We start from the raw sequence: 25291 nt of genomic DNA on the forward strand, positions 1-25291 counted from the left end.
TTTTATTTTAAGTATTTTAGGTTTTTTTTGTATTTATGTCTTTATGGCGTTATGTATATGTAAAAAAAAAAAAATTTATAATTTTTTAAATGTCTCAAAGTGTGTACACATACTTTTTACATTTTCATCATATTTTTGAATCTAATTGAGGTTTTTCAAAATGTTTTAACATGAAACTTGTTGTTAGTGATTGTGTGTTTGTTTTTGCCTTTTACCAAGTATGTCTCTTTGTAGGCGAGTAAAGTGTGCCAGATCATTCAACGACCGAATGGCGAAGGTCGCTGAAGCACATGTCCGCTTCCCTAGTCTGTCCATGGTCCGGGATTCCCTGTTTGGAGAATGGACAGTGGAACTATCTTCTGCCAGTTCCCTCTTGGTGGCCGCCGTGACCATAGAATCAACTGTCAGCTGCTTGGATCATTGGGGCTGGTCTTCAGGTGTAGATAAAATTTTGTCTGGCCTCCGGGGGACAGGTTCTACATTGTCTGGGGCCTTCCAGGCATGCTGTACAATTAGTTTAACAAGATCATCTGCTGGTGAGGTCACCCAGGAAGTAGATGGCCTGGCACGTAAGGCCTGCAGAAACACCGATTCCTCAGAAGAAGGGTTAGAGGACTTCCATCCCCCCCAATGTTTGAGGATTTTGAGAATATCTCCGAATGAGACGTCATCTGGGGAGAACAAGTGGATCCTTCCCCTTCATCACAATCAGTGTCTTCTGTGATAGATTCCTCCGGGGAGTCAAGGTGCTTCCTCTTGCACCGTTTTTCTGGGGTGGCTCTCCATTGGGATATTCTGAGGAGGACTCCAGAGATGGGGTTACCTTCACAGTGGGTTCTGATACTGGTCTTCTAGGGGCTGGGTGTGAGCTTTCGGAGTGAAGGGCCCTATCCATCACCTGTAAGGCAGGCGCACCTGAGCCCACTTCCAGTTGAGGGGTTACGAGAGAACTGGAAGCCGTTGGAACCATGGACATAGATGGTGCCAACGAGAAAAATAGGTGCCGGGTTAGGTACCAAGACACGGACAGTCCAAGCACCGCTCCGAGAAAGCATCGGCTCCATCGTAGCCCATGCTACAAGGGTGTTCGGTGCCGACAGGGGAGGTACTGCTGTCGGAGCCGAGACAGTATGTACCAAAGCTGGTGCTGGGGGAGGATAAGCAGGGGAAGATGAGATAAAAGATTCCAAACCAAGAGGGATGGAAGGTCTAGCTGGAATGAGCAATCTCCTAGCTACCAGAAGCTGATCCACAACCCACACTAGGTCTAGCTCAGAAAAACTCCTAGTGGATCTAAGAGAGGATGCAGAAGGGGAATCAGGTCTTTCTAGAAAGGGGCTAAATCTCTGCCCCAAGAAAGGGTCATAAGTAGGAGAATATCTTGTCCTTGGGAGGTAATCGAATTTTGGAGCCAAAGAAACTGTCGGCACCATGGCCAGGGCCAGGGATGGTGCCAAGGCATGTACCGTCATCGGAGCCCATGGAGCCGAAGAAGCTGTCGGCACCATGAAAGGGGATGGTGCCGAGGCATGTAAAGTCATTGGAGCTGATGGAGCCGAGGAAACTGTCGGCACCATGGACGGGGATGGTGCCGAGGTATGTACAGTCATCAGAGCCCATGGAGCCAAGGAAACTGTCGCACCATGGACAGGGATGGAGCCAAGGCATGAACAGTCATCAGAGTCAATGTAGGAGCCAAAGACGGCACCAAAGTCAGAGGTGCTGTGTTTGGAACCAAGATAGGAGTGAATACCATGGTCGGCACCAAGGGAGAGAACACAGAGCCTGGTGCCAAAGAGGTCTGTGCTGAGGGCGCCAGTGAAGCACGGAGCCAACTCGGTTCCTTAACTGATGGAGATGCAGGAACTGAGTGACTCCGTTTTTCCTTATATTTTTTGGTCTTAGGAGGGGGTGAGACCTCTAACCCAGACAGAGCCTCCGAGAAAGGTGTCTTGAGTAAACCTTTTAAAATAAGTTTATTCGTATGTTCTGCTAGTGTCTGATTAGAAAAAACAGCACAAATGTCACAATCAGCTTTAAAATGATCCATGCCAAAACAGTAGACACAACAGACATGTGTATCTGAGTTAGACATCTTACGTCCACACTTGTCATACTGTTTAAAACCTAACTTAGCTTTGTCTGACATGGTAAAGAAACAATGCTATCCTGTAGAAAAATTAAGGAAGAAAAACCAGTAGAGTTAAGTTAAGGAATACCACTAGTAAAAGGGGGCCTGTCAAAGACATGAGAGAGGGGTAGTCAAAAGAGGTAAAAAATTAAATTACCAAGAAAAAGTGTAGGAAATAGGCCTAGGTTATAGGCGACAGTGATAAAAGACTAACTTGACTAACTTGTCTAAAATGTTGTAATTCAGAAGAAAAACTGTCATGAAAACAACAAAATATTACTTAACTTTGAGAGAGATGGCTAACACGTCTGACTAGGAATGCGGCAAATGAGATCTGGAGTATCTAGGAGAGGGGCATTGTGGGTAGGTTCTTAGCTGAGAGTGTTTGGCTTGTGTGAGCTGGGAAACAGCCGTATCAGTTCCGAAGACGGAACCAAGGTCCTAACAGTAAGTAATGAATAAAGATTTACAACATCAGATCAAAGGTTTTAGTAAACTACTATAGAGCATAAATATTCACAGCATATTTAAGATACAAATTTAGAAGACAGGCATCTATTACAGCATATAGAAATTAAAAAGGTAAACAGAATTATTAACAAATCTAGCTGAAAATTTACAAACACACGTTAATACAGTACATGGTACTTATGCTTCAAGACCAGGTATAATGTGCAGATTTCAAGTTAGTCTTCAGAAAATAGCCATCATCCTTGATAGGCTATACAATGAAAAAGGGAATGGACTACACAGTACAATGTTTTTAAATCTATGGACAACAGGGAAATTTTCATTTGCTATAAGAAAGAGACATCATAGTACAATAAGGCACCAGTGCATAAGGTATAAAACAAAAGCAATAGTCAGTGCAATTTTACCATTACAGCATACCACAATATGGAAGAAAAATAGGCAGGGCTAACAGTTCGTACTCTGTTTAACTTGACTGAAGACTCACAGAGACAGGTGTATGGCATTTTCTTCATGCTGTTTCTGGAACAGCAGGATTCCAAAAATTCCCTGGCCTAATCAGTTTTAAAACCGCAGGCAATGATTTTCAGAATAATGTGGAGGTTTCAGATACATCACACACACATCACAACCTAGAATTAAAGACTCTGAAGACTATGGATCTAAGTAATGGGGCAATTGCTGGAACAGGCATATTTCCTGCATATGGAGCTGTTAAAGCTATTTGGAGCTAATAGTACCTTTGAGACCATAAATGACATCACTATCGATCAGGACACATCTGCAGATTATGAGTGAGGTGGCATAAAGCCTGTATAGTCAAACCAGACTACCGTAGTTAATAATACAGATATGAGGTAACTACAAAAAAAAAAAAAGTCCTGTAATCTTTCATCAGGGACCTCAGAGGGAGGCTGTAAGACTGAGGATTTTCACTTTAAAGTAGTTGTTAGGCATAAGGCAGAATAACAGGCCTGAAAATATAGAGTCAGACTTGTGTTTTCATTTATGCAGTTTCAGGGAAAGACAGTTCAGTAGAAGGGAAAATATAATCTTGCTGGCTACGCAAGAGATGGGCAGAAATAACAGTTCTCAATGGAAAGCTACACAATGTTTCTTTCTCAAAGGAAACATTTATTCAGGAGACTCAGAATTATACATGCATAAACTTTGGATATAGTTATCATCACTGTTATTGTATGACCTATAAAGGAGAGACTGATAAATATTCAGCACAACTGTGGGTAATTAACAAACAAAACATTCATTTCAGTCTCATTTCAGTTGTTTCCAGTATACTACAGTCTTATCATTTCTTTCAGTATGCATCAGAAGTACACTGACATTATCTAATACCTAAGGCAGAAAGGTACTATGCCCAGGTTAAAGTATCCTAATAGCTTGTTTCCATCAAACAGGCCAAAGGTGCACATTGAAGACCTGCATCAAGGTGGTAAACCTTTACCTAAGTGTCAATGTGACAGAGAACAGATGGGATATGCCTCCACTGCATTTGGAAGACATGAATAAGAAGAGCATTGCTGTGGTAGAGTAGGGTATATATGGAGGCTCAAGGAAGGAAGAAGAGCAAGAAATACTGCAATACAGAACTGCAGGATGTGTGCTTTATTAGACACTTTGCCACTTCATTTGGTGGTTCATCTTTGCTGACTTTAACCACTTTAACTTTTCTCCACTTTCCTTATCAAACTCCCTGATATTCATTAAAAGAAGCTGAAAAAAACAGTTACTCATGGTATACAAAGTGGCCAAGAAACATGAACCACTATGCAGATAAAAGTACTTTAGCAGTGATATACTGGATAAGGCTCCTACCACTGTTAGCCATACACATGTGATTTGCACACTAATTGAAGTTAAACAAAATTCTGGTGTGAGACCAATGTGGGCTTTCACAGGGATTGTGAGTGTATCTGAAGAAAGCTCTGACCATGAAAAAATATACAAAACAGATAAACAAATGTTATTATTACTGTAGCAGTGACACACTCGGAGGAATACATACATTTCCCCATTATATCTATTTGGTAATAAAAGAAATGAGTAATTCCAAAGATTTTTTTGCATTTGTTTTCATAAATGTGCTCAGTTTTTTAGCTCTACATCTCCTTACTTGAGGACTGTTATTCTAGGTATTTTGTCTGCTCAGTTTGCATCTTCTTACACCATGTTTCACTTTACCTTAGCAATTTTATTATTTTCAACAGATGCTTTCTTAAAGATCTGTCTCCTTATGCCCCATTTTGGACTTTTAGTTTTGGCTTTCTGTAGTTCTAGCTTCTGAGTTACAAAATCCATTTCAAGTAATTTATTTCCTTACTGTGGCCCATCAGTGGCAACAGCATATTAATCATAATTTCAGATTTTTCTCTTCCTTGAAATATTTTTTCTGCAAAGTCCACACTTTTAGAATTCTTCTATAATCCTTCAATGAACAAACATTCTATGTTGAAAGAACAGCTCTGTTAAAAGCAGCCATCTGATGTTCTTCGTGTTTCACTGTTGCAGTCATTACATTTGGGTTATCTGTTTGCAGGTAGCCCTCAGTCGGCCTGATTAACAAAGTCTTGGGTCCTGCGTCCGTTGCTGTCCCTTCTTCCATGACGTCAGGTCGTCAGGGGTATAAAACATGCAGCCGACACCATCACACCAGTCTTTCTTGCCGTATGGTGCCCGAAGCAGAAGCAGTTCGCAAGTGCCAGTCGGCCGACTCCTGAAATTTACGTTTTCGAGTTTCAGAACCAAAGTCTTCAACTAAAGCTAAGTACCCTATTGGGGAAAATTTTCTTGTTCCTTACTGATGTCAGTAAAAGTTAATAATTGCATTACTTGTAGAAAGCAAATACCTCATAAAGATTTTCATTTGTACTGTATTCCTTGCCTAGGCCCTGACCATGACATACCTTGCTGTCGGTTTTGTGCTTTATATAATCAGCGCACGATCTGTCATCGGTATATTTTCGCCTCTATATATTTTGGTTCTTGGTTTAATTATCCAGAAATGTTGTCGGTTAGCCATCCGACTACCGGGATTCTGAAAAAATGCAAAGAAAGACAGAGACAGGCTGCCGTGGTCCAAAACTGCTGACGACGCTTCTCCTAAGCCAGTTCGCCGGTACTTAATGAGACGCTTTCGCAGCCCCTGATACCCGCTACTTCTGATTCGCAGGTCTCTACTGAGACCCATTCGGAGTCCGGTATGCCGTGAGATGCTTCAACTATGGAACCAGCGGATGTCTCTACCTTGGATGGGTCCGGAGCCGCTCTGCAGGCACCGGCTTCTGAGGGTGTATTCAGGCCTACGGACTTGCATATTAAACCAACGCCTCCTTCTTTACTTAGGCTTAAATCCCGATCCATGCCTAAAAAAAATTACTCCCAGGCCACATGCTCAGGCCTCTATGCCTAAAAAACAAATGATAAGAATGGCTGAAGATCTGATAACTCTAATCAGGGGTAGCCAATCCCTCCTCCTTCTAAGAGGCCTAGGACTGAAGCTGATTATGAATCTTCTGATCAGGATTCTTCTGATGATCTGGATTTGCCTTTATCTACTCCATTCCCTCTGCTTCCCCTCCTGAGGATTTTTCTTTTGGGGAAACCTTACATACTCTAAAGCAGCATTTCCACTAGGAAAGCCAGGATTTTTCTGATTCAAAAATGAGGCTTAGGGATTTCCTTCTCCTACCTCAGCACAGGCCTTTAGCTATTCCTCTTGTACTAGACATTGTTGATGATGCTTTTTCGGAATCTATTTTGGCCCCTGATTACCTGCCTCCTGCTCCCAGGAAACCTGACAGATACTACAGGGTTCCTGAGTCCTACAAGTTCCTTTTTAAAAAATCCTACTGCAGATCCAGAGACTATTTCACAGGGGCCTAAGGGCATTAAGGCTTCTACTGCTAAAAATCCTTCCCCTTCTGATAGAGACTCCAGGGCATTGGATAGATGGGGTAAGAAAGTTTACACTTCTGCAACCTTGGCCATTAGGGCTTTAAACTGCCAGTTTCATATGTTAAAGTATCAGCAACATGTTATTGGACTGCTTAAACAGAAAATGATGTTGATTCTTGACTGTGCAAAAAATAAAGAATTAAAGGATTTAATGCCTTCTGCTAAACAAGTTGGAAAACATACTCTGCAATGTGGTTTTGATTCACTAGAGGCCTCTTGCAGGGCTGCTGTTACTGGGTTTCTGCTCAGAAGGCATGCTTGGCTTAAGGAGCAATCTTTGCCTGATCATGTTAAAGCTAAATTGTTGGATGTTCCTTTAAATCAGGACCGCCTGTTTGGCAACAAGGCTGAGGAAGTTCTTAAAAAGATGGAAGATAAAGTTAAATCTATGCAAACTGTTAAAGATTTTTTACAAGTTCAGCTTCCTAGATTTAGTAGGCACTGGCCCTCTAAGAATTGGTCCTTTCCAGCCCCTTCCAGGTCTTCTCAAGCCAAACACAGACACAGCAAAACCCCCAGGTTTCAGTCCCAGGGGACACACAGAACTAAGCAGTGGGGGGGCCTCCACTTCCAAATCTGGAATAATAAGACTCCCCCCTATGGTAAACTGTCTCAATGACTTCCTTTTAAAATTTCCAAGCACTTATCAACTGACTGCCTCTTTGGGGGGAAAGATTGCTCTTCATGCAAAGAATTGGGAACTCATTACCCAGGACAAATGGGTTTTAAATATAGTGTTCCAGGGATACAGATTTCACTTCCACACGTTGCCAACACCAAGCGGGTGGCCGGATCTACCTCCACATCAGTGGGCAGAGGCCCAAAAACAAGTACTTTCTCTCTTAAGCATGGGGGCTATTCAACTGGTACCAGAAGAGGAAAAGGGACAAGGTTTCTACCCAAGACTTTTCCTGGTACCCAGAAAAGACAATTCATGGTGTCCTATCTTAGACCTGTCTACTCTAAACACCTTTCTGGAGAGTCCAAAATTCAAGATGCTGACTCTTCACCAATTACTTCCTATGCTAGGCAAAGATGCCTGGTTGGCAACACTAGATTTAAAAGAAGCATACCTGCACATCCCAATCAGGGAATCTTGCAGAAGATACCTATGCTTCAAAGCAGGCTACATGCACTATCAGTTCTCTGCACTGCCCTTTGCTTATCTACTGCGCCCAGGGTATACACAAAGTGCTTAGCTCCAGTTATTGCATTTTGCAGGCAAAGAAATATTCAAATATACCCATGCCTGGACGATTGTCTAATTCAGGCAGAAAGCCAGGACATACTTTTGAATCATCTGACCTTTGTACAAAGGGTTCTAACTTGTCTGGGGTACACCATAAATGAAAAGAAATCACACCTGGTACCCTGTCAACAAATTATATTCCTGGGAGCAAGCTTGAATACAACTTCCCAGATGGCTTACCTCATGCCAGAGAAACAAATTCATTTGACAACCTACTTCAAACAAGTAGCCATAAAAACCTTGCTATCTGCAAGACAAATACTGCAAGCCTTGGGGTTCATGGCCTCCTGTATTTGTCTAATTCCATATGCAAGACTGCATATGAGGAAACTACAGTGGTATCTAAAAAGCCTATGGTGTCAACATTCTCAAGATCTAGAAACAATGATTTCTATCATACCTTGCCTACGCCTAGAGTTCCTTTGGTGGGCAGAGGCCTGCCACCAAAACAAGGGACTACCTTTCACACCGCCCCCTGCCACCCAAACCCTAACAACAGATGCATCAGACTATGCATGGGGGGCTCACCTGGCAGGGAAGTGCATTCAGGACAAATGAAAACCAAGTCAAATGCACCTGCATATCCATCAAAAAGAAATGTTGGCTGTACAGAATGCTCTGACAGCCTTCAAGGACCACATTTTTCCAGGACAACTAATGGTAAAGACGGACAACTCCACTGTTATATGGTACATAAACAAGCAGGGGGGTACACATTCTTACCCCTCTGCAGACTAGCCATGGCATTGTGGAACACAGCCTTGAGCTACCATGTGCACCTACACGCTCAATTCCTGCCAGGAAAATTAAATACACTGGCAGATGGACTAAGCAGAAACCTCATGGACCCACACGAGTGGAAACTGGAACCAATGATTTTCAACATGTTGACAAGCAAATGGGGGAGCCCAGATATAGACCTGTTTGCCTCTCCCCAGAACTACCAATTGGTCAAATTTTGCACAAGGACTCCCCACAAACAAGCCTGGAAAGTGGATGCTCTGTCCTTCAGCTGGAAATACCTATCAGTCTATGCCTTCCCCCCTCTGCCTCTGCTCTCCAAAGTACTACTAAAAATCAAACAGGACAAACCAAGGATGATTTTGATTGCTCCAGACTGGCTGCGCCAACACTGGTACCCCCTCCTGCGCAGTGTGCCACAGTTATCTCCATGGCACCTGCTTCAGACTCCTTCCCTGCTGTCTCAGCAGGAGAACCAGATTCTGCACCCTCAGTTTCTAACACTGAACCTTGCAGCCTGGCTAATTACTTAATCTCTCTTTTACCATCCCTCAGCAAACCTGTGATGGATATCATTTTAGAGGCAAGGAGCCTAGTACTAGAAAATCTTATGCTGAAAAATGGAAAAGATTATGTGCCTGGAACCAATCTCATGGGATGAGCACTGCAGCGCCCAATTTACCTCAGATTTTACAGTACTTAACTGAAATGCTTCACAAGGGCCTGTCTTTTTCCTTCATTAAAATCCACGCCTCAGCCATTTCAGCTCATTATAACACAGAACCTCCCCTCTTCTCTCATCCCCTGCTCAAGCAGTTCCTCAGAGGGGCCAAAAATTTGAGACCACCTATAAGAGCTCCAACCCCAGCCAGGGACCTTAACTTTGTCTTGGAGAAACTCACTCTACCTCCTTTCGAGCCAGCTGCTACTGCAGACTTAAAATTTCTTTCTTGGAAAGCAGCTTTCCTTTTAGCAATCACTTCAGCTAGAAGGGTATCTGAATTACAGGCCCTTATGGCAGTGGAGCTTTCATCATCTTTCATGTGGCCAGGGTGTCCCTCAGAACCAATCCATCCTTCATCCCAAGGTGGTATTCACTGTGGCTCTTAATCAGTCCATTCATTTGCCAACCTTCTTTCCCAATCCACAGAATAAAGGGGAATGGATACTGCATTTCTTAGATGTGCACAGACAACTTAGATTCTACTTGGACAGGACTAAACCTCAAAGGAAATCTGAACAACTGCTGGTGGCATTTGCTGCAGGGCAGAGGGGAAGGCTATTTCAAAGCAAAACATTTCTAAATGGATAAGCCATTGCATTCATTTCTGCTATAAGCACCATGGAAAACCTATTCCCCCAGGGGATCAGACCTCACTCCACCAGGGCTGCATCTACCTCTACAGCCTCAGAGGCATCCCTATCAGGGACATCCTAGAAGCTGCTACCTGGAGTTCTGTACATACTTACACCAAGCATTATCATTTGCCAATTTTCTCTAAATTCAGAGCTGGCTTTGCCACTGCAATCTTGCAGGGCCTTACAGCTGGCCTTAATGCTATCTAAATTTCTCCTCCCAACCATAGCTTTGGGAATCTACCCAAATGTAATGACTGCAACAGTGAAACACAAAGAACATAGTACAGTTGTGTACACTTACAATAACTGTAGATGTTCGAGTGTATTCACTGTTACAGTCCTGGTTATCCTCCCTCCAGCCCCCTAACTTCTTTTGGCTATACCTCTACTTTCCTTTACTATGCTTAAAAGCCTTTTTGGTGTACTTGCTTTTTTGTTGGAGGTATATCTTTGTACTTTTATATTTACTTGCTTCCTATTAGAGGGGCACTTGACATCTGGGGCAAGAAAAAACTGATGTAATGGCGTCGGCTGCATGTTTTATACCCCTGACGACCTGACGTCATGGAAGAAGGGACAGCAACTGACGCAGGACCCAAGACTTTGTTAATCAGGCCAACTGAGGGCTACCTGCAAGCAGATGACCCAAATGTAATGACTGCAACAGTGAATACACTCAAACATTTACATTTATGGTAAGTGTACACAACTGTACTTTACTGCTATCTGTGGGGTTGCACAGAGAGGAAATGACAGCCTTACTGGTACCCCAACTTTTCCAGTGCTGACATATTTATCCATAAAGGAAACCATTCCTATGTTAACAAGAAACCCAGTTAAAAAATATGCCTGTTCCTAACTAATGCAAAACAGAGTAATTAAAATGATTCCAGCAATATGCATCTCAGTCAAAAATGTTAACTTGTTACAAAGGTTACACATTCCTACTAAACATAAAATCAGTTTAGTTGTCCCTCTGATATAAAGGAAGAACACACTGCCACTATTAGTGATTCAAACTCCAGAATGGAGCACACTTGGCGTGCTTGTCGGGTGCTTCAGTCATGTTGGCTGTGAAATTAACTTGTTCTAATTGTTGCATTGTTTTTTTTTTGGGGGGGGGTGAGGTAAGGAAGCAGATATTTAAACATTATGTGACTAACCCTGGTTAAGGCTACAGAAATTGTAGCCTCTAGCTTTATCATTTAGAAGACATACAGGAATGGATTACAGGAGGTACACTCGAATGCCCATGGCTATGATGACAAAATTCACTTTACATTGTGACATGATGTTGGAGGGAAAAAAATCATAAATTGGAACTAGATGCAGTTAGCACACCTCCCTTTCCATGGGTTTCATTATTACCTGATGCAGGTAAGTAGACTGACAACATATGCAAACTGTGAGCTGACAGAAAGGAATCAACACCCTTCATTCTCAAACTGGAAAACAGGATGTGATACATGATGCATCCTTCCAGTGTGGGTTGGCAAGCTGTCAGCATCGTTAGGTGGTAGAATACCTTCATTGGGGCTAGACAAATGGAATATGAGAAGGCAGAAAAGCAGTTGGGGTGTAACACATTCAACATCCCCAAGAGCATATTTAGAAACAAAACTGAAATTTAGACAGCTGTGTGTACAACGTATTATAATGCACCATTCAGAAATAAGCATAAACTCGCTCCTTTATGATTTACCTTGTAACTCCAGGTTTTACTCCCAGCATGTCCCAACTGTCCTTGCTGTTGCGTATTCTTCTGATGGCATCTGCCTGCTCTTTGGTAAAACCAACATTGACAGCTGTTGCAGGACGTTTCCCACCATTTTCACACATGTCAGCAATGGCACTGAAAAAAGCCTGCATATTAGGAGTAAACATCAGAATCTACGTCAGAAAAATGGAAAGAACATATAGTAAAACAGAAAAGCAAGTATCTGTCAATGCTAGATATTTTAATGTTTCAATGGTTTGTAACAGTACACACGGCAACTAAAAATTGTCATGGTGTTGGCATCCAACTGTATATGAATCATCAACTCTATCCACTGTCTACTTATTGTGAACACTCTTGAATTTAATAACTGTGTTAATTGGTATCATGCTCAAAGGAAGCAAACTCCATAATATAACAGTTCTGATGTTAAAATAATTTATTTTAAGGTTTGTATTCTATTGCTGAATTTCTATAAAACAGTTATTTCGCACAGAATATGGGTTATTTAAGAAGGTAATAGCCATGTACTGGCTAATGAGTCATTTTTTAAAAATATTTGAAAATCATAATCTCATCACCAGAAAACAACCTTTATGCAATTGTATACAATTATAGTTCTTAACCTGTCAGAACATACTACATCACAACTAGCGATTATTTTAGTAACGTGCTGCTAGGACACTACTCATGCCCCAAACACTCACCCACAAATACTTCTCCACAGAAGCTTGGTTTGACAACTCACAACTCCTGAATCAAAAAAAAAAAAAACTTTACTACTATTGTTCATCAACAATTCTCCCTCCTAACAAAAAAAACCAAAAAAAAAAACTTCAATATAATGTCACACAACAAGACCACTATAAAACTGGTAATCTGTACCAAACTAGTAGGTGTGACTTTAGATGACCATCTGAAATTTGATCTCCACCTTCAGCAAGCCATAACGAAGACAAACCAAAAGGTAGGCAGCTTCTATAGAGTAAAACATTAGCTTAGTTATTCTACTAGACAAAACATGCCACTTCTGTTCTATTCCCCACCCTGTTACATGCTTCTTCTATCCTAAACAATCTCAACTCCTCTCTATCAGCCAAACTAGAACATTGCTAAAATAAAGTAGCCAAGTTTGCAACCAAACAACAATACAGATCAAATCATTTTCTCTTTCAACTAAACTGTCACAAACAAAATAATTCTCTACTATACTCACAATTAATTACAACCTTCAAACTACTGCACAACCCTGAAAAATTCCCATCTCTTCACTCCAGTATTCAACCTTACAATATTAAGAGACCTCTATAATCCACTGACAAATCATTAATCCCCATAACTAAACTTACTAACAATACAGTATGCTCCCTGTATTCACACTGCATTGATAATACCTGAAATACCACCCCACTCCAATTAGAAACAATCTACAACCTGAAAGACTTTAAATGACAACTGAAGCAACACCTGATAGAAAAATGTTTCTGCACCTGCACCTCCCTGGTTAAACAGGAACTGATACAGCTATATGAAATGAGTTACAACTCTGCTGCACAAAACTTGTTGTTGTTCTTCTTTCGGCTTTTCCCGGTTAGGGGTTGCCACAGCGGAACTCTGGTCCGCTAATGATTGGCAGTAGACTTTTTACGGGTGCAGAGGTACCAGCTCGACACCCAACCTTCAACGAAGGCACACCCATTCTATGCATGTCTTTCGAATGTCACTCGACCGCGGGGATGACATGCAGACTCCACACAGAAGGTGCTCCAGCCGAGAATCGAATGGGAGAACCTCTTGCTGTGAGGCAACAACGCTACCACTGCACCACTGCGGCTGTCTGCTGCACAAAATTTAATGTACTGCTATTACAAGTACATTCCTTCCTCTATCATTCCTTATCATTTATCCTCCTTCCATTCCTTGGCTGCTTTAAATGTTTATGTCATCTTCCTATGTCCTAGATTATGAATAAGTCTTTATAGTAACAAATATTCTTACATAAAACCTGCCAATCTTATGCATAGTGATGATACTGCACCGTCCTGTATTTTAAAAAATATTCATATACAGCCCATTTAAATGTTATTTTTAATCAAACAGTTTGTAAAAGATGTAACTGATGTCAAGGATGTCTGAATAATGGAATTGTTGCTAATAAATGAATGACTAAATGATGAAACAATGCAAAAAAGGTTCATAACGTCTGTATAATGGAGCTTTTCTTTTAGGGCCTCGCTGAAAATGGGCACTGTTCAGCCAGACTTCACAGTAAACAACGGCCAATAAATAAACAAATATTACATTTATGAGCCCATTTCGTCTTTCTTACTTGTTGAAGCCTATGAATGAAAAATGATGACCACCATTTTATAATAGGCCTTTACCACTGTTTTAAGAGGCTTAAAAGAATATCAACACATCTAAAAGAGAGTGTTCTAAACATATCCCTAATAGGCATGTGACTGTTCGTTATTACATTCTTGGCATTATGTTCAAATTTCAAGGATCTACCCACCGCAGTGCCCAAGTTCAGTACATAGTTAGGTATTAATCAACATTTCATTATTAAAAGAATTAAGGATATTAGCTGTTAAAGGGTTATCAAGCATACTGACTGTTTCAATACTTAAATTCAACAATGGTAATAAGATAATATGCACTACCAAAATTTAAATGTCTAAGTGATAAGATCCTGGTTCAGTGACTCACCTGGATATAGGAGGACCTGCCTGACTCAGTGGATAGTGTCATGATATTGGGGTATTATGGGGCTCTGAAATGCTAATCAGCCATGGTACTGGAAGGTACTGCTAGCCAGCCCACACTTACATACATAAAGACTGCACTAAGATGCAATGGAGGTAAAACAAGAAAAGCTCATCACCTTCACTTGCAAAATGTCATGTGTATAGACCCAGGGTTACTGTTATTGGCTAGTTTATACTGGAGATCATTGATGAAATAATGACACGAGAGGAACAAGCTAAAATATTTGAAAAGCCAGTAGGCTAAACCCTCAAACATCACCAAAGGGTCCCACCTGCAATGTCTAGTTAACTCACCATCTTTCTAGAAGATAACAAGCGAACAAGCATCTGGCCTCATTCATTCTTCTCTGAGCCAGCCCTATTTTTTCTATTCCATTTCAATGACACTGGGGATAGAGGCCAGATTGTGCAAAAATGCTAGTGCCCATTAGCTCTGCATAACAGAGTGGCAAAAGCCTTGACTAAAGCTCAAACTATCTGGGAATAATTAGCAACAGAGTTGATGACGAAGCCGATTGGCTGAGTTGTAAACCACCAAAATTGGTGCACACTGATCAAAAGTTTAATTTCACCTCTCTCAGAGTGAAAAAAGAAACAGAGAAACAAGAGTTAGTGATACTGTCAGCTTGAGTAAGATTCAGTTTCCAGCTTGGTAAGTATACTACCTGGAAGCAGGCAGAGAAGACATTTAGAGAACCTGTAGGAAAATCAACCAATAAAGATAAAGGTAAAATACTAGCTGAGAAGAATCCTGCAGCTGTTTAGCAAAATGCAGTTAAGGCTTCAGCCTTGGTACAAGAAATGACTAGTAGTGACTTCTAAGATGACAGCATATTGAGTAACAGCTTAATTTCAACTCTCCCCATGTGAAAACAGAAACTCAGAAGACAGAGACAGTAAAATTCATAGTTTGGGGTAAATTTCAGTAAGTGGCTAATAAGTACTGCCTGGATGCCAACAGAAAAGAAATTCAGAGAATCTGAAAGAAAATCAATCACAAAGGGTGAGTAAAAAAAACACTGACTGGGAAGATTTCTACAGCTGTTCAGCAAAAAGCTTTGGTGCAAGACATGACTTCCGGTAATCTAGAGAAAAAAATAAGTCAAATGTACTCAGAGCTGATTAAAATAAATAAAACACTGATGGAGTATATCAACTAAAATAGCAAAAAGGCAGGAAAAATGGAAGAAGCTTTAAACAGGTATTCAGATGAGGTGACAAAACTGCAAAAATCAGAGGCTGAAATGAAGAAAAGGTTGTTTGAATAGAGACTGCTCAAGAACAGATGTTTCAAAGATAACAGAGGACAGAGCACATACAGAAAATCTGAGATTTTCTGTTGTATCAGAGAATCTGGAAGGAATAGATTGTATTAATTTTATGAAAGCACAAATAAGCAACTGGACTGGTATTCCACAGCAGGAGTTGTTAACTGAAATGGCACATTATATGTATGCCCTAAACCTGGCCATGAGAAAGCAACCTAGACCTTTAATAGTAACGATGCAATCCTAATGGTAGAAGGAGTTGATTTTGACAAAACTGTGGCAGAAAGATAAAGTACTAAAAGTGGGAGACAGTAGTGTGTCTATGGAAAATGACTACTCACTACATCAGGCAGAACAGCAGTACATTTATTCCACTAATTAGGGAATGTCGAGAAGCTGGTGTGAGATTCAAACTGCTGTACCCAGCTATTTTCAGAATATTTTTCCTGGAGGGACAAAATAATTTTTTGATGTAGAACATGGTAAGGAGGAAATACAAAAGTTCGTCCAACAAAAAAATGAGCTGTGAAACAGAAGATTTTGCTTCTTGTTCTTCTGGTAATAAAGACCACAGAGAGACTGTGTCAGAGAAACCTTTTCCAATGTTTCAACAGAAAATGTTTGAGAGAGAGAAAAAAAAACAAGAGTTGACTTGAATAACCAAGAGTACACTGGAAATGAAGCAAAGACTGGATCTGGGACACAGAGAGGGGAATAAAACCAGCAGCTTGGAAAGTGACACATTAATGTGGGATTACAAAGTATTAATTATATTTCTGAAACATGACAGAACAAGAAAACCTGGAAATATTGGACTTTTTTTGACTGTTAAATTTGTAAGGGACTCTAAAGCATATGAAAATGCAAAGAACCAAACTCTAGATGAAATAACCACGTTAAAGCAAGATATGTGAACATAGAAACATGATGGTTATACATGGCAGTACAATTGCATAAAAACTTTAATCTTCGATAGCAGAGAAGTAAGCACTTTCACAACCAATAACCATCAGACTACATATAAAATCAAACATACTCATTTTATATTTGTGATGCATATATATATATATATATATATATATATATATATATATATATATATATATTTATATATATATATATATATATATATATATATATATATATATATATATATATATATATATATTTCTTAGATGTATATATGTATATATATTTTTTACAAGCATTTTCACAAATGTGTACTTACCCTTTTAATTTTTTCAAGTGTTAATTAGTATCTCAGTGATTGGACAGTTTGTATTTCATCACAAATATAAAATGAGTATGTTTGATTTTATATGTAGTCTGATGAAGCAACTGTTAATGGTTGTGAAAGTGCTTACTTCTCTGCTATCGAAGATTAAAGTTTTTATGCAATTGTACTGCTGTGTATAACCAGCGTATTTCTACGTTCACTCTAAAGCATATGCCTTGCTTCATGTCATTAATGTTTGAAAAAACATTTAGGAGAGAAGAGAGTTAAGTAAAACAAAATTTTGTGTTTAACAGTAGTATTTTTATAATGCATGATATAATCTGCATGCTATAAAGTTTTCTCAGTTATTTTCAAGTGCAACGGACATAACAAAAGTAAACAGGTGCCCCTGTTTTTTCCTTCTTTTCTATTTCTCCTTGTTCAGTTTTAAGAAATGTTGGCACTGCAATTTAAAAAAAGAAGAAAAGTCTGGTTAAAAGAGCATTATTCATGAAAAATCGATGTGCTTTTTCTCAATCTTGCATAGGGGAATGATTGGATTAAGGCCCTTGGCTTGATCTAGCAACAAGTTTTAAGAGAACAAAAATAAATAAAAAAGAACTAAATAGTAAAGCTTTCCTCTAGAATATAAATAAATGCTTGTAGAAGCAACTCTGTATCTGGTTCTTATGTCTCTACAGAGATAGTCTGATAGCAATAAAAACAGAACACTTCTTTCTTTCACTGGCTAGCAGCTAATGTTTTTTGAACGCGTTAAAGTGTTTTCCCAATCTTGGACAGCAATAAAGATGAGACAAAACCAGACAGCACTTAGTAGAAGCACAGGCTGTACCATGCATCTTAGCATGGATAACCTTCCTTTTAGGTTAACCCAAGTCTCTGCATGTGGGTGTCAGTTTGGGATAACTGTTCCTAGTAAGAGGGTAAAACTTCAACATTCAAAGATGTGCATAGTTTTGTGTGTTAGTGTTATGTTAATAGGTTTTGGGGCTGTATTGTGTGTGTGTGTGTATATATAAATATATATATATATATATATATATATATATATATATATATATATATATATATATATATATACATATTATGTATATATATATATATATATATATATATAAGCATATATACACAAATATATATTTTTTTACTTAAGGGCTTTCAATAAAACAAAACGTTTTGTAAGATGTGACATAGGCTGAAATGGATATGACAACAAACAACTGTATGAAAGATTAACCTGCCAAACATTGGCATATGCATGTAACAAAAAAGCTGGAACTAGATACTTAATAAAAAACTTTTATACATAAAAGATTGGAATAATGACTTTTTAACATAATGACGCTTTGATATATTACCTTTAAATGTTAATGGTCTCACAGATATATACAAAAAAGAAAGAGCAGTGAAGTATATTACAAATGTACAGTGCAAATAGCTATGGTAAAGGAGACACATTTGGAAAGAACTGAACATGTCAATTTGATAAAAAAAAATTCAGGATGGTTATTCAGTGGAATACCTTGGACAAAGGAAAAGAGAATTAATCATATTATTTATTTATTTGTTTGTTTTATTTATTTAAACATTTGTTTACCGGGAAAGTCCGACTGGGTCAGGAACCCATTTTCAACGAAGGCCCGGGGAGAAAAGCTCATAATGATACGTGAAATTAAGACAATTTACATATGTAATAGAGCAGCAACTATAAAAGCACACACTATTAAGTAATGAATACTAAATAAGTACAGTGAGGTACATACAATAATAAATACAGAGATAAATACATAATAGTAGATACAATAATAAAACATGTATTGGATAGCTAATACTAAGTTAAAGTAGTACGCTACATTGCAAAAACAATTTTTTTTGTTAGGTAGGAATTAAGGTAAAGAGTGAGGGTCAGGTTGAGGATCAGAATATTAGAAGCAAGTAGATGTTAGAAGAGCATTAGTACAGGATGGGAAAGTTTAGGGTGTAGAAATACATGAAGTCTCTTAGTCCAATGTGTTAGTGGATGAAATTCATGTTTTAGGGTTGCAAAGGAACTCCAAAAGTGATAGAAGAAGATAAAAAATATAATAATGGTAGATATGTACTATTAAGGGGCTACTGGCAAGGGAGGAGGATTACACTGACATGTATTTATATTCCACCTAAAACTGTTACAATTGAGCTTAAGAAAATTTTGAGAAAATAATCAGCTTTTAGCAGGGAATTTTACTCATAGGTGGAGACTGGAATTTGATTTGTAGCACCAAAATGTGACTGTTGGGCACAGAAGGGAAAATATAACAATGGAGGGTAGACCTTTGAAGAAATTTGCGAAAATATTTGGCACAGAGGATACAAATTCAGTTGTAGGAGTTTGGAGTGAATTTACACATTATTCCCCAAAATACAAAAATTGGGTTAGGTTAGACAGAACTTACATTTCATAGGAACATGTGCATTTAATTGAAAGTTTTGATAAGCATCCAATAACAATTTCAGATCACACGATAATAACAACTAAAATAAAAACACAGGGTAATGAAATAAAAATGAGACACTGATAGTTTCCCACCTATCCGTTCAAAAGATGGAAATTTAAAGAATGGGTTGTGGAAATTATTTGGGAGTTATGAGAGAAGATAAAAATTTCTTCTGAAAACATAGCTAGAGAGCATACCTCTCAACTGCCAGATGACAGAATCAGGGACAATGGACCTTAAAATCAGGGACATTCAGGGAGACCCAATTAACATGACATCTTAACAGAAAAAGGCAAATCTGCAAGTCTATGAATAACATTTGTCGCTTGTCGGGGGTGGGGGTGTACTGCACCTTAACATAAACTGCCTTTTAACTTTTTAATGCACAAATCAGTGACAAAGCCAAAAAGTAATGGTGGTAGATAGGGTAAAAAGCCCAAATCAGGCACCGACTAATTTCTTAATATTGCTCCTGTAAACTTACATTGCTGCAAGTGTAACAAGTTGTCTCTATACATTTGTATAACAAAAGGGTTACAGCATGGAACGACAGTAAACAATATATCACTAAGTCACATACACAATGTCAACAGAAACACAACCAAATTCACCACTTATTTTGCCTGTAATGTACTCAGAATAAAGCAAATGAATTGTTCCTTTCCATTTCTTTTCTCCCCAAGGGATTATATGTTTAAATCATCAGGCAATCTATGGCTCTGTGACTTCTTTACCTCATGCATCCACTCCTTTCTCCAATAAAAGCACAATTCCACATTACTCTAAAGTGTCAATTACCCAGCTTCACAACACAGTATTAAGTAATAAGAGATTTCAGTTAGACTTGGGAGAGTCAGAGAAGCACATTTATATGAGAATATTTAGGCCATTCTGCAAGAGAGCAATACCAAAAATAACACACTTACCTGGATGGAATGTGCTTGTCTTCCTTCCCTAGAATTCTGGTCTGCAGTGGGGAAAAAAATCCTATTTTCAGAAGCAGCACAGAAGGAAAGAAAAAAATATGCAGTTGAGTCTTCCATCTCAGTCCAGCTTTGAAGAAAACCTTTTGGGACCAATTTCTTGGATAAATTTCCAAAACTGCAGCCAAACCACTACACTTCAAAGACCCCTCCAGCTCTTGGTCCAATGACCAGCAGTGGCAATAAGCTCCCTCTTCTTTTTGAAGCAGAAAATCCATCATGACCACACTCAAACTCTCCTTAGATCGACTTCCAATTCAAACCACAACTTCAAAATTCTAATTTCCCACTTTGGTCGACTCCAAAAGATGAATGGACAGCTTCAGTTGGTCTTCCTGCTCTGGTTGATTGCAGACTAACCTGACTTAATAGCATGCATCTTGGGGAAGCTGTCACACATTAAGCAGGTAGGAAAAGGAGAAAGACAAGTGATGTCATCTTCAGCTAGCAAGTAGCATGCAAATTAAGTGCAGTAAAGAGGTGCTCTGATTGGCTAAATCATCTGCAGCCAGAGGCCACTTTATTGCAAATACCAGGATAAGAAGCAGCCAAACTGGGCAGTTGGGGCAGGGGGCCACATTTTAGAATATAAATGGACACTCCCAACAATTCAGGATAGTTGAGAGCTATGCTGGGGAGTGGGATAAAATTAGAGGGGAGTTTAAAAATAGGGTAGAAATAAAAGAAAGAGAGATATGGCTCAGAAGTAAGAAGAATTATTTATAGGGAATGACAGATGTTAAAGTATTGCAGAATATGGGGAATCTCACAGAACAAGAAGAGGAGCAACTGCAGAATGCTAAACAGAAGATAAGGGAGTACCTCGATAATATGCATGAGTTCAGACAGACTGCTGTTAAGCAACTGGCTTTTGATAACTCCATTGCACAAAAATGTTTAGCATAACGACTCAGGCAACAGAAAGTAGAAAGGGTTGTCACCAACCTTATGCAGCCTATAACAAGAAAGATAACAATAGATGATGTAGAGGTACTATAAATATTTCAGAAATTTTATGAAAGTCTGTATAAAGGAGAGACATATGGATATCAGGAAAAGGTACAAATGGAAATATTTATAGAAGAATTAAATACACCAAGTTTAGAGGTAGATGAAGCTCAATTACTAACAATTAGGATAAAAGGAAAGGAGATTAAAATTTGGAAACTGGGAGGGAAAAACTGATAAAGATTTGGAAGGTTTTGTTTACTGTATTTTAAGAGGAGAAGCACCAACATCCTGGAAGAAAGAGATGGTGGCTGTGATGCCTAAAGAAGGTAAAGACCTATCAGATACAGTTTCATACAAGTCCATTTCAATCCTAAACCATGATTATAATGTGTTTATGTCTATAATGACTAAAAGAATGGCAAAAGTAATGCCAAAATTGATACATATGGATCAATGTGGTTTTGTGTAGGGGAGGCAAATACTTGACAAAATTACCATAACACTGATGATTCAGAAGGAAGCAGAATATAAGAAAACATCACTGTTGCTGGTGGGTCTTGATGCAGAGAAAGCATTTTACAGAGTAAACTGGGAGTTTATGAGCAGGGCAATGGAAGCATTTGCACTCCCTCATAAAATTATAAGGTTGATTATGAGGATATATGAGGGATCCGAGTTGAAAACTCAAGTGGGTGCGTTCTTCTCTGATAATTTCTGTTTGAACAGAGGTGTCCCTCTTTCCCTTTTGTTATTTGCATTATTTTAGAACCACTGACAAAGAAAATAATGGAATCAGAAATTCAAGGATATAATTGGTATGGTAGTCAAGAAAAGCTGGCTCTATTCACAGATGATATTATTTTGTACCCGATAAAACCAGAAAAGGACAGTTCAGCATTGTGGAACATTTTGAGGCACTTTCAAATCTTTTTGGGATACAAAATTAATGAAGCTAAAACAAAGGCAATACTTGCAAATTATGTACTCACAGACAAATTGGATCAACAATATCCATATTTATGGGGTCACAATAAAATAAAGTAGTTAGGAGTATGGATTAAAAAGGACTCTAGTGTGGCAGCTGAGGATATGTGGGAAGAGACTAAACAAAAGATAATACAAAAACTGAGAAACTGGAAGCTCTGTTATGTGGATATGGATAGTAAGATACAAGCAGTTAAAACGTTTTAGTCCCTTTATACGCAGGTCCGACAAAATCAACCAGAGGAGAACTTGTGGCTAGCAATTAATAAAGAGCTGAATCATTTTATCTGGGAGGGAAGACAGCAAGAGTCAAGTGGGATAAGGTGATTCTACCAACAGAACAAAACAGTTTGGGATTACCTAATTTGAATGGGGTATTTCAGAGCTACACAGTTAAAGCAGCTATAAAGAGCACAAGCAGAAACATAATTCAAAGTGGAAAGGGATGATGATGAAACAGGAGGGAAGCTGAAGAAACAAGGAGAGACTGGGATTTTGGATGCAGATCCTTAAGGAGAATAACAATAACCATACAGAATATTATACTCATAAAGTAGCAGAAGGAATTCTAAGATTTAAGCCAACATGGGAATGGAGAAAGGAGATTCTGCTAATAAGGATGATTGCAATTATGGATACAGACAATAGGCAAGATGGGTCTGGAATTTATTGGAGAAAACTGGCAAAATAACCAAAGTATTGGGAGCAAATAATTAGAGAGGGAAAGTTAATAGAATGGGAAGAGGTCAAGAATTTAATTGGACTGCAGGCTAGAGACTGCCTTCCCTATCAAGGATTGACATCAGAGTATAGGCACAGAGAAATAAATAAGGGGATTCTAAGAGAAAGACTAGCACTGGTAGAGTTTTTAGTAGAATATACTGTAGAACACGGGCTGCTGTTAAAAAAGAATAATTAGTAGGGCATACAAAATATTGTGTGATAACTATAATAATCAATCAGAAGAGGTTAGACAGGACTGGGAAGACAGACTGGTTAAGCAATTTACAATGGGACATATATGTGTGTCCCCCAAATGTGCAACAAAGTCTAGAAGATTTAGGATCGTTGCTTGGAAGTATTTGCATAGGTATTTTTATACCCCAAGTAGACTCCAAAGAATTTTTGCTCAGGTTAGACATCAAATGTTGGAGGTGTGATGGGGAAGAATGAGGTAATTAGGAACATATTTTCTGGGAATGTAATGAGTTGGCAGACTTTAAAGATTAAATGGGGAATACTCTGTCAGAAATACTGGGTGAGAAAATTGGGGTAACTAAGGAAATTATTTTTTCAAGCTATGATACCGAACTGGAATTGCTTAGAAATAATAAGGCCTTGCTGAGTCTAATTATAGTGGCTGCCAAAAAAGCAGTAACTAGAAAATGGAAATCAAAGTCTAAACCAACCGAACTAGAAGTAGTGAATATTGTAACAGATTTAAAACTGGAATTGGAATCTTTAGAAAAGGGTTGAAGCAAAATCAATAGGATACAGTTAGAACACAGAGTATGCACAGAAAACTTGAGATTTTCTTCTGCACAGGAGAAAATAGAAGGAACAGACTGTCTTAATTTAATCAGATCACAGATAAGCAGATGAACAGATATTCCACAGCAGGATTTGTTAACTTGAAAGGGCACATCAAGCGTATGCCATAAACATGGCCAAGAAAAAGCAGCCAAGAACTTAGTAAAGATGCAATCATGCCAGCAGAAAGAGTTGATCATTACAAACCTATGGAGAGTGTTTTTGGAACATGATTAGTGATTGTACACCAGGGCAGAAGAAAAGCAATTTTATTCCAGCTATCAGGGAATGTTAAGAGATAGGTGAGAGACTCAAACTGCTGGATTCAGCTGTTTTCATAATATTTTCTAGGAGGATCTAACACATTTTTGGATTCAGAACAGACTAAGGAGAAAAGTTTATCTAAAAAAAGTGAGCCAAAAACAGGGACTCTGCTTCTCATTCTTCTGACAATAAACTTCACTGAGAGGTTTTGTCAGTGAAACATGTTCCAATGTTCCAAAGTAAAATGCTTAAGAGCCAGAAAAGAAAAGTACAGGAGCTGACTAGAAGAATCAGGAATACCTTGGACTTGAACCACAGTCTGGTATTGGGAGATGGGAATGTGCAGGAAACTAGACCAGCAGCACTTGAAATCAGTGAATAAATGGAAGACTACACCACATCAATCACATGTGTGAAAAATGGCTTTGCCAGAAAAAGAGGCTGAAAAAGATTGAACATTTGTTGACTTTGTTAAACTCGTGGATGGACTATAAAGCATATTAACCCACTTTATGACAATGTTTAGGACACTAAAACGGAAAAAAGAAATTGTAAGAAAAACAAATTCTTTTCTTATTAGTATTTTTATAAAATATTTCATGATATAAGCTGCACGTTATAGATAGTAAACCAGTTTTGTGTAGCGTGTAGTCAGGGATATTTTAAATATATGGGGAGTATTTTCATTGACTGGTGTATGTGTTAAAGATATTACAGTAGACAAGTACTTTTTTAGTTGTAAGAAATATTGTCTTTACAGTATAACAAGACAAGAAAGGAGGTACAAAAGCAAGAATAACATTAATATGTTGTGTGATCTTGGGCTGCTAGGGTGGAAGTGGGCTGTAAAACTGCACTGAATGTATTATATGTGGAATTACGATATTTTCTTATTTATACAAGGGTAAATGTCTGGATCAGTGCTCTTGGCTTAAGCTATAAACAAGTCTGTTTGACAAATAAGTCAAAATGATGAAAACCATGAAAATGCTAGGTTTCTTACATTTGAAAGTATATCAGCTTGTTTGTTTTTTTTTTCCCATTATCAAATGCTCAGTAGGAGTCAAGAAGTCTGCAGCTTAAGGCACCTGTACATTCGTTTCTGAGAGAAATTTACGTAACTTGATTGCTGACTACTTTTACATGCTGATGAGGTGTTCGTACCTGTAAGCAATTAATCTTGAGA

At 38.7% G+C, this 25291-nt stretch overlaps 1 protein-coding gene across 1 annotated transcript in view; it reads right to left on the reverse strand.

Annotated features, from left to right (window-relative positions):
- DNAJC27 (DnaJ heat shock protein family (Hsp40) member C27) overlaps nt 1-25291 on the reverse strand; it is a 776435-nt gene that overhangs the window by 168896 nt on the left and 582248 nt on the right. The window contains exon 6 of the mRNA XM_044062395.1: nt 11629-11789. Coding sequence (XP_043918330.1) covers nt 11629-11789 — 161 coding nt within the window. The remainder of the gene's footprint in view (nt 1-11628; nt 11790-25291) is intronic.

This window comes from Protopterus annectens, chromosome 2.part1, assembly GCF_019279795.1.
Source record: "Protopterus annectens isolate FY-2018-M chromosome 2.part1, PAN1.0, whole genome shotgun sequence".
In the NCBI taxonomy this organism is placed as follows: domain Eukaryota; kingdom Metazoa; phylum Chordata; order Ceratodontiformes; family Protopteridae; genus Protopterus; species Protopterus annectens.